Here is a 9,601-nt window from a genome sequence, read left to right as displayed (position 1 = left end):
CCTGGAGAAAGCATACTGTATGACAGGGTGCCTCGAGAGGAGTTGTGGTATTGTATGAGGAAGTCGGGAGTGGCAGAGAAGTATGTAAGAGTTGTACAGGATATGTACTAGGGAAGTGTGACCGTTGTGAGGTCTGCGGCAGGAGTGACGGATGCATTCAAGGTGGAGGTGGGATTACATCAGGGCTCAGCTCTGAGCCCTTTCTTATTTGCAATGGTGATGGACAGGTTGACAGACAAAATTAGACAGGAGTCCCTGTGGACTATGATGTTTGCTGATGACATTGTTGTTTGTAGCGATAGTAGGGAGCAGGTTGAGGAGACCCTGGAGAGGTGGAGATATGCTCTAGAGAGGAGAGGAATGAAGGTCAGTAGGAACATGACAGAATACATGTGTGTAAATGAGAGGGAGCTCAGTGGAATGGTGAGGATGCAAGGAGTAGAGCTGGCAAAGGTGGATGAGTTTAAATACTTGGGATCAACAGTACAGAGTAATGGGGATTGTGGAAGAGAGGTGAAAAAAAGAGTGCAGGCATGGTGGAATGGGTGGAGAAGAGAGTCTGGAGTGATTTGTGACACACGGATATCAGCAAGAGTGAAAGGAAATGTCTACAGGACGGTAGTGAGTCCAACTATATTATATGGGTTAGAGACAGTGGCACTGACCAGAAAGCAGGAGACAAAGCTGGAGGTAGCAGAGTTAAAGATGCTAAGATTTGCAATGAGTGTGACAAGGATGGATTAGAGTACATTAGAGAGTCAGCTCAAGTTGGACGGATGGGAGACAAAGTCAGAGAGGCGAGATTGCATTGGTTTGGACATGTGCAAAGGAGAGATGGCGAGTATATTGGGAGAAAGATATTAAGGATAGAGCTGCCAGGCAAGAGGACAAGAGGAAGGTCTAAGACAGGAGTGTCAAACTCCAGGCCTGGAGGGCCGCAGTGGCTGCAGGTTTTCATTCTGACCTTTTTCCTAATTATTGACCAGTTTTCACTGCTAATTAACTCCTTTTCCCTTCATTTTAATAGCTCTGTTTTTAAGGATTCAGTCTACTGAATTGATTCGTTTCTTCATGAAATGGCAGCCAAACAGAAATGAGATGTGGAATGAGCCAACAGATGAGCAGCTAAACTGGGATTTCAAACTCCAACCAATTTCACTCCAACCAATCTAATAATGAGAAGCTGATTCTTGCTATTAACTAATTAATCCCGTTATTTAATTTTGTGGTTTGTTGCTGCTCTCATTCTGCCACAGCAGACATTTCTAAAACTGTTGATTTTCTGTTCGTCAAACGTTTTGGTGACCTGAGTGATCAGCCTTACTGAGACCTTCACTTTTCTTTATTTTCAGATATTGTGTGACTGGCACAGGTGAGCTGGTCATGTGGCAGCTTGTTTTGTGTCTCATTATTGTTTGGCTGCTAATTAAAGAAAAAGAGTCAACTAAGGGGCCTGAGTCAAGTTAATTAAAACTAAAGCAAAAAAAGTTAATTAGCAGCAAAAACTGGTCACTAATGAAGAAGATGGTTAGAATGAAAACCTGCAGCCACTGTGGCCCTCCAGGCCTGGAGTTCAACACCTGTGGTCTAAGAGGAGGTTTATGGATGTGGTGAGAGAGGACATGCAGGTGATGGGTGTAACAGAACAAGATACAGACAGAAAGATATGGAAGAAGATGATCCGCTGTGGTGAGCAGCCAAAAGAAGAAGAAGAAGATTAAACAGTGGTACAGGGGTAGTGATGAGTAGGCGTCCTGTCCAGAGATTATTCCTGCACCCTGCAAGATCGTGCGCGACCCTCAAAATAATTTATTGCAGCAGTGCTGTCTCTCTCAAACGTACTAACCCCCAATTCCTGCCCTTCCTTTTCTTTCTCCAAGTAACCAATTGCCACACAATCAACTCTTTAATAAAAGTCAAGCCATCTGTAAGCTTAGAACGTGTATTCTTCAAAACTTTTAAGGAACAATAAAATATCTTCATAGTACATGTTTAATTACTCCATCCATCTATCCATCCAGGGTTGCGCCAGTCCCAGGAAGCATACAGAGTGAGGCAGGAACAATCCCTGAAAAGGGCTTCAGTTCACTGCTACCACTGTCCACTGTGTCCACACATTTAATAACAGTATACATTATTTAAATGAAGTTAAAATGTATCTGTATAGGGTAATATATATGAGTAATAAATGATATCAAGAGCTCCAAGAAGATAGTGCCTGGAAATCTAAATCGACTTCTCGTGAATTGAATTGAAATTTATTATTGTTATTGTATGATACAATGAGATTCAATATGCAAATCCTCCATAGACTTATTTTCCTATAAAATGGTTAAATAACAACAACAATAATAATAATAATAAGATACAAAAACAATGAAAACATACAATATGAAAGTATAAGTGGCTCAGGTTGTGTAATATTATAACTGTAATGCAGTTGTACAGTGAGGCAATTGTACTACTGGGAGCACTTGATGGACTGATTGAGTGCGTTTAGACTTGGGATGAAACTGTTTCTGAACTGTGAGATCCTTACAGGGAAGGCTCTAAAGTGTTTGCCAAATAGGAGAAGTTCAAATTGACTGTGTGCATGGCCGAGGCAGTGTGTGCTAGATGCTGTACCCTGAATTCTCTCTGCTCTTGAAACAATCTGCCATTGAGCTTTCATATCAGCTGCTGTAGAGCTGTGATTCCCCATTCAGATACAGTGGTTTAAAATAGTGGTGTACTGAGATTAACAACACTAAAGCAGCTATGATATTTGAAATAGTTTGGCCATTCCATACATTATTATATTGCTACAGGTTGATTACAATCAAATGCCTTAAACTAAAAAACAAGTTAAATTTCAGTGAATTTGATAAAGCCACATCAGGGACGTGAATCAAATAAATAAAGGGAAACCACACTGGGTGCCTCGAGTTTGCAAAACTGTTCCAAAAATGTGTGTATGCAATGGTTTGACCTGGTGTGAGAATGTGCGTGGCTTTATGCCAAGTTTAGTTTTTATACATCGCGATGTGAGCATGGAAACGGGTATCCGCAACATTTTTGTGCTTATGCACCGTTTATACATGAGGTCCCAGATCTGTGTAACGTTTGAGTGAAAAAAATTGAATTTAGCTGAACTGTGAATGTAGCTTTAAATAGTTAGATGTGTACTTAACCTGTCAGCCTAACAGGTAGGTTATGTTGATGGTGACAGCAAAATCATAATCTTAACAAAACAGCTCAATAAGCCATAAAAAATATATACTTAATTTGTACTAATTTTACTGGCTCAATAAATTCACAAAATATTGATGAAATCAAATTACAATAACCAACCAATATTTAAACAAGCGCGAATGATTTGTATTTAACATGTCCATGCCTGTTTATACAGAAAATCACCACCTGCTCAATGTGCAATACAATGCATCTGCAGTGTGTGATGTCAGAAACTTTTTCAAACAAGAAACTAACTGCGGATAACTTTTTAGTGAAAAAGAAGTGACTGTGAATAGTGTCATCATATCAAGTCATACAGTAGATAGTAATGAACAACAGTTAATGATATTTGCTACTGTGGCCACCAGGGGGAACCCCAGAACCTCAAAGACCAGACACAACTCAACCAATCACAATTTTTGGTAAAACATAAGGTGTTTTAATTTACAATCATTTCTTTACAGGGCTCAATCAGTCTAGCACAATAATAATGCACAATTGGTCACCCTCCATCTCCTTCCACTACCACTTCTCCATAAATGTTGTTCTCTTCTCTGATTTGTTGATGTAGAAGAGGTGGCCGGACCTGGGAGTACTTCCAGTGCCACAACACTGGATTTCGGAAAATATTGGTAGTGTTCCCCTACAGCTTCCCCTGGTGGCACCCAAGTACCCTGACAGAGATGCTCATCAGAACTACAGCTCCCAATATGCCCAGTGCATGTACAAATGGGAGTTCCACCAGAGGGGTGCTGCCACCCAGTGTATTGGGAGAATACATGGCCACAGGAAGCCACAGTTGCCCACTGCCTTCCAAGGTGGGAAAGTTTCCAACAACCAATCCAGCCAGAATGCTTGTTTATCCACATTCATCGTTTAAAGAATCCTGTTCAGGCAAGTAATCAGCATCGATTTCATGTCGGGATGCCAGTTTCTCATTTATGGCATACACTACATTTTAATAACTTTAATTAAATCAGTCTTTACTAATGCACTCAAAGCCTGTATTGATGGTTTACATTATTCTGCTGGAATTGAAATTATTAACAAATCAGTATGTTGTACACCAGCAGAAAGAAACATTATTGGATATATGTCATGATGAGTTCAATGTTAAATGTGCTTTCATCTAACAACTTTACAGGTGCATTATAGAACAATTGTTTGGGGTTTTGTTTACAATGAGTGACATGTTTGCTTGCTCAGGGTCATGCAGCAACTCCATACAATGACTTCACAAATGGAAGCACCCACTAGGTATATTTTTAGTCAGTGCACGGCTGATTCATCAGGTCTGTACATTAGAATAACAAAACCAATAGCTGACCTTTAGACTATAAAAACCTCAGCAACTGACTGACTGTCAGGATTTGTCTCAGCACTGAAACACAAAAATGGGCAAGGTGGAGCACTCACTCACTTTTATTTGAGAAGTAAAACATTTTTCTTGTACTAATTATTTTGTTCATTTCTTGCAGATCATTTTCTACGAAGACAGAAATTTCCAGGGTCGCTACTATGAATGTAGCAGCGACTGCACTGACCTGCACTCCTACTTCAGCCGCTGTAACTCCATCCGGGTGGAGAGCGGCTGCTGGATGGTCTATGAGCGCCCCAACTACATGGGCTACCAGTACTTCCTGAGAAGGGGCGAGTATCCCGACTATCAACGCTGGATGGGCTACAGTGACTGCATCAGGTCCTGCCGTGTGGTTCCTCAAGTAAGTTTGGAAAAATATTTAAAAAGTATTTAAAGTGGCATAGAGGTAACAACCCTGCCTAGGCATGAGCTGTTCAACAACTAGGTGCCAGTATGATGCATTGAGAATTTAGCTGACATATCAATGAACTGTCTTTTCCATGACCCTCGCATATTTTTAAATTTTTAAGTGTCTCATAGCTGAATGTTTTCTGTTTTCACTACCACTCATCAGTGTGGGTCAAAATCTCAAAAGAAGACTTCCCCTCTCATGTACACAATGCTGAGTAAGCACTTGGGGTGTGTTGCTATAACTTGGTTACTTGTTAATTTGTATCAACTACGCTCTTTTTGTCACCAAATCTCTAAGGGATGTCCCATCTACATAGGGGGAATTTCAAGTTTATAATTTCAATTTTTATTGCAGAATTATACTTACATGTTTGTTAAAAGATTGATATCTATAGGTAAGTGAATAGAACATAACATAATGATATGAAGAATCAACATAATAATAAGAGTTGTGGAAATTGGTTCGGTCTCAACAGGAGACAGGCACCAACATATACCTAAGTACTTGAGCGCAGGGCCTACTATCTCACAGTGCGCTAATTTAGAATTGGTAATTAATCTAACATGCACATTTCCTTGGGGCTATGAGAGGTAAATTGCAGCACTTAGCTATAAACTCATGTAGACAGAGGGAGAACTTGCAAACTCAGCTCACAAAATGTCTGGGCTTGCGTCTCAATGCCAGGATGCAGGAATCTGTAAAACAGAAGCACTGTCCACTGTGCCATTCTGCTGCTGATAAGAAATTTTGCAGAATTTAGATGAAACGAGTAACTGCATCATTTTTCTTGAGAATACGTGAAATGTGTAACTACAGCCTTTTTCTGCCAATGATCCTTTATTAAATAATCTTCTTTCAATCAACAGCACAGAGGGTCATACCGCATGAGGATTTATGAGAGAGAAAATTTTGGAGGACAGATGATGGAGTTCATGGATGACTGTGAGTCGGTTCAGGACCGCTTCAGATATCCAGATATTCACTCCTGCCATGTGGATGGATACTGGATCATGTATGAGCAGCCCCACTACAGAGGACGCCAGTACTTCTTGAGGCCTGGAGAGTACAGGAGATACAGTGACTGGGAAGGCATGAACCCTAAAATTGGCTCCTTCAGGCGCATCAAGGATTACTGCTAACTCTTTATTAATTAACATCTGGAATTTATTGTTTTGAAAATAAAATAAAATAATTTTCATATTCAGCATTTTTAAATTTATTCTCTAGATACAATATTAATGGCATAAAAAAGATAACACTTGGAAAACATTTTCAATGATAATAGAAGTAAGACAGGTATCCTGAAATAATGAACACTCTTAAATCCAGTCTTTCAGAAATTTGTACATTTGGGGTCACTAAAGGTACTTAAAGGTTTGGGAAATTATAGAGGAAGAAGGGGCCGCTTAGATTAAAAAAAGAAGATAGCAAACAAATTACTCAGACCAGACAATGCTCATCTCACAGTATTTAAGGAGGCTAGTCACTACATATTGTCAGGCTTGGGTCACAGAGTTGCATAGTTTCATTCAGGGTTTTCAAGAAACATAAACTTTATTTGTAAACAGTATAATAAAGCATAAAGAGTAAAACAGAGGATGTCTGGTGGAGAAGAAAGACAAGGCAATAAGACAACAGAACAGCTGCTGTACAGGCTTTTAAATGCTCAAAGTGCTGCACGAGATGCTGATAACATGGCACAGCAGCAGCAGCAGCAAACCAGTATCGAATTGAGCAAAGAGGAGATGAAAAACTGTATTTGTTTCCCATTGTATAACTTTTGAAGAAGGGATTTTGGAGAAGCATCCGTGTCTTCTAAGGGTGCATTCTGCCCCCCTCTTCACAATATATAAACCGTTGATGAATATTTTTCAGACATCAGTGCACACTGGGGAAAATCTGAAAGAGTGAAGTTTTCTAGTGTTAACCTGTTATATAAATAGATGACTGGGCTGATCCAGCTACAGGCCAGTAAGCTTAACATTCATTATGGGTAAACTAATTGAACCAATTATTAAGAAGATCGAAAAACACATACCAAGAGCAGGTGAATGAGCAAATAGTTAACATGGGTTTAGGCGGTGGGGAGGATGTTTCACTAGTATCCTAGAATTCCGTACGGAAGCAACAAAAGCATATGACCAGAGAGGTGTATATAATATAATTTATGTTTATTTTCAGAAACCGTTTGATGAGGGACAACATGAGAGGCTACTGATCAAACTAAGAGAAGTGAGAATTAAGGGAGCAGTGTGCAAATGGGTGCAAAACTGTCTTAAATACCATCAGCAAAAGGTTATAGTGGGGGAGGAATTTTTCAGAATTAGATAATGTTAAAAGGGGTGCCCCTCAAGGTTTAGTGCTGGAGCTGCTGTTGTTTTAATATATATTAATAATATGAATAGAAATATAAATAAAGAAGTAGGTTAAGTTTGCAGATGAGGCCTAAATAGGTGAAACGGCACATAATCTAGAACAGGGGTCGCCAGCTCTGGTCCTGAAGGACCACCGTGGCTGCAGGTTTTCATTCTAACCCTTTTCTTAATGAGTGAACTGTTTTTGCTGGTAATTAACTAATTTTGAACTAATTTAATTGACTTGCTCTTGAATACTCAACTGTTTGTTTTCCTTAATTAGTAGCCAAACAATAATGAGATTAAAAATCAGCCAAAACAACTGGTGTCCATCATACAATATCTGAAAATAAAGAAAGATTAAGGTCTCAGGAATGTCGATTTGCTCAGGTTCCCAAAACATTTGAAGAGTGCTCTTAGAAAGAGAAATTCAACAATTTCAAAAATGTCTGCTAATGCACCATGAAAGCAGCAACAAAGTCACGAAATTAAAGAATGGGTTTTTTAACAACAAGAATTGGCACCTCATTAAGCAGCTGGTTGGAGTGAAATTGGTTGGAGTTTGAGGCCCTCACTTAGTTGGTCTTCTGTTGGCTCACTTACTTCACATTTCATTTCTGTTTGGGTGCCATTTAAGGAAAGAAATGAAGCAATTCAGAGGAACGATGAAGAAATTTAGGGGAGCAAATCTTAAAAAAGCAATTCAATTAAAATGAATTCACAACAAGTTAATTAGCAGCATAATCAGGGCACTCATTAAAAAAAAAATGGTTAGAATGAAAACCTGTAGCCACGGTGGTCCTCCAGGACCAGACTTGGTGACCCCTGATCTAGAACCAGCAGAATCATTATAAAGGGACTGGTGCAGAGTACAGGCTTGGATGGATTTGTAGCAGATGACATTTAATGTAAATAAATGTAAAGTATTACAAATAGTAAGTTAAAATGTGAAATATATAGTGACAAAAGGAAACCTGAATCTTGAAAGTACATTATCATGAGAAGGGCCTAGGAGTAATGAACTCCTCACAGTCAACCCACAGACATTGTGCAGAAGCAATCAAGAAAGCTATTAGGATGAAATGCTATATTTTGTAGCCTACCATCTGGAGTTCACAAAATATGAGGTTATTCTTAATATACATTATGCACTAGTAAGACATCATCTGGAACACTCGGTTTTGGTCAATATAAAATGAAAAATCCCCCCTGTCCCCACCTGGAGGCACTCTCTTAGAGCACTTTTCACTGCAGGAACATTTCACCATGGTGTGCTAAGAAGCACCTCTAGGGGTGTTTTCTGACCACTGTTATCAGAAAATTCCATATTTCCTGCCAATGTACTCGTGAAATTAATTTTAATTAATTTATTGATTGATTTATTGGATGTATTAGCTGTCCTGTGAGTCTGTATTTTTGTTTTTATTATGTTTCTGTTGCAGTATGTATTTGAATTTCTCCATTTGATTATTCAATTTTACCTAATCCAATGTAACACAACAAAAAAGGCATAGCAGCACTAGAGAAAGTACAGACAATGATAAACTAAATGCAAGTCTACAAGGTATGAATTATAAAGAAAGACCGAAAGAATTGAACCTTTTCAGTTTAAGCAAATGGAGGTTACAAGAGAAGTGGATGCGAGATGTTACTTTAAAATAAATTCTTCATCAAGAACACAGAAACAAAGAATTGTGGAAGATTTCACACAAGCATTACAAACCTTTTCTACACACAGAGAAGCATAGGCATTTAATAAATTACCAAGCAGTGTGGTAGAGAATAGAAATTTAGGGACCTTCAAATTTCGACTGGATTATTTTCGGAAAATTAGGTAAATAGGACTGATGAACTTTTTGGACTGAATGATATGTTCTCATCAAGATTGTTTTAAAGTTCCCACCATTCAAAAAACTTTCCATGTTACCTTTGTGGCACATAAGCACGTCAGGAATACTGCTAAGGCTTTAAAGATGTAAGAACTGTTCTCATCAAGACCCAGTAGGTTACAAGATTTTTCACTCATTCTCTTCTTTAATCTGCATTCTGGAGGACAAAACACAAGAGCATGTCTTACGTCACTTCTGAGGACAGCCCACTAGTTCCATCCCTTCCACCTTGACAGGTATTTAAGAGATTATCAGACCAGACATTGAACCACGCATCCAAGCCTAAAGAAGACAGAGTTCCTCTAGCAGATGCTCTGTAATGCTTAAAACAGTGGTTCTTAAACTTTTTTCTCACAATAAAATTTTGCCTTTT

General features: G+C 38.9%; 1 protein-coding gene across 1 annotated transcript; it reads left to right on the top strand.

The window, feature by feature from the left end:
* Nucleotides 1-4,607: 4,607 nt before the first annotated feature.
* On the top strand, nucleotides 4,608-6,124 carry LOC120530547 (gamma-crystallin M2-like). Its single transcript, XM_039754976.1, has 3 exons — nucleotides 4,608-4,616; nucleotides 4,692-4,934; nucleotides 5,852-6,124. The coding sequence occupies exons 1-3, from the start codon at nucleotides 4,608-4,610 to the stop codon at nucleotides 6,122-6,124; spliced, it is 525 nt and encodes a 174-aa protein (XP_039610910.1).
* The last annotated feature ends 3,477 nt before the right edge of the window (nucleotides 6,125-9,601 follow it).

The sequence above is a fragment of the Polypterus senegalus genome, chromosome 6 (genome assembly GCF_016835505.1).
Source record: "Polypterus senegalus isolate Bchr_013 chromosome 6, ASM1683550v1, whole genome shotgun sequence".
NCBI lineage: Eukaryota > Metazoa > Chordata > Cladistia > Polypteriformes > Polypteridae > Polypterus > Polypterus senegalus.
This window is presented reverse-complemented; position numbering and strand designations above follow the sequence as displayed.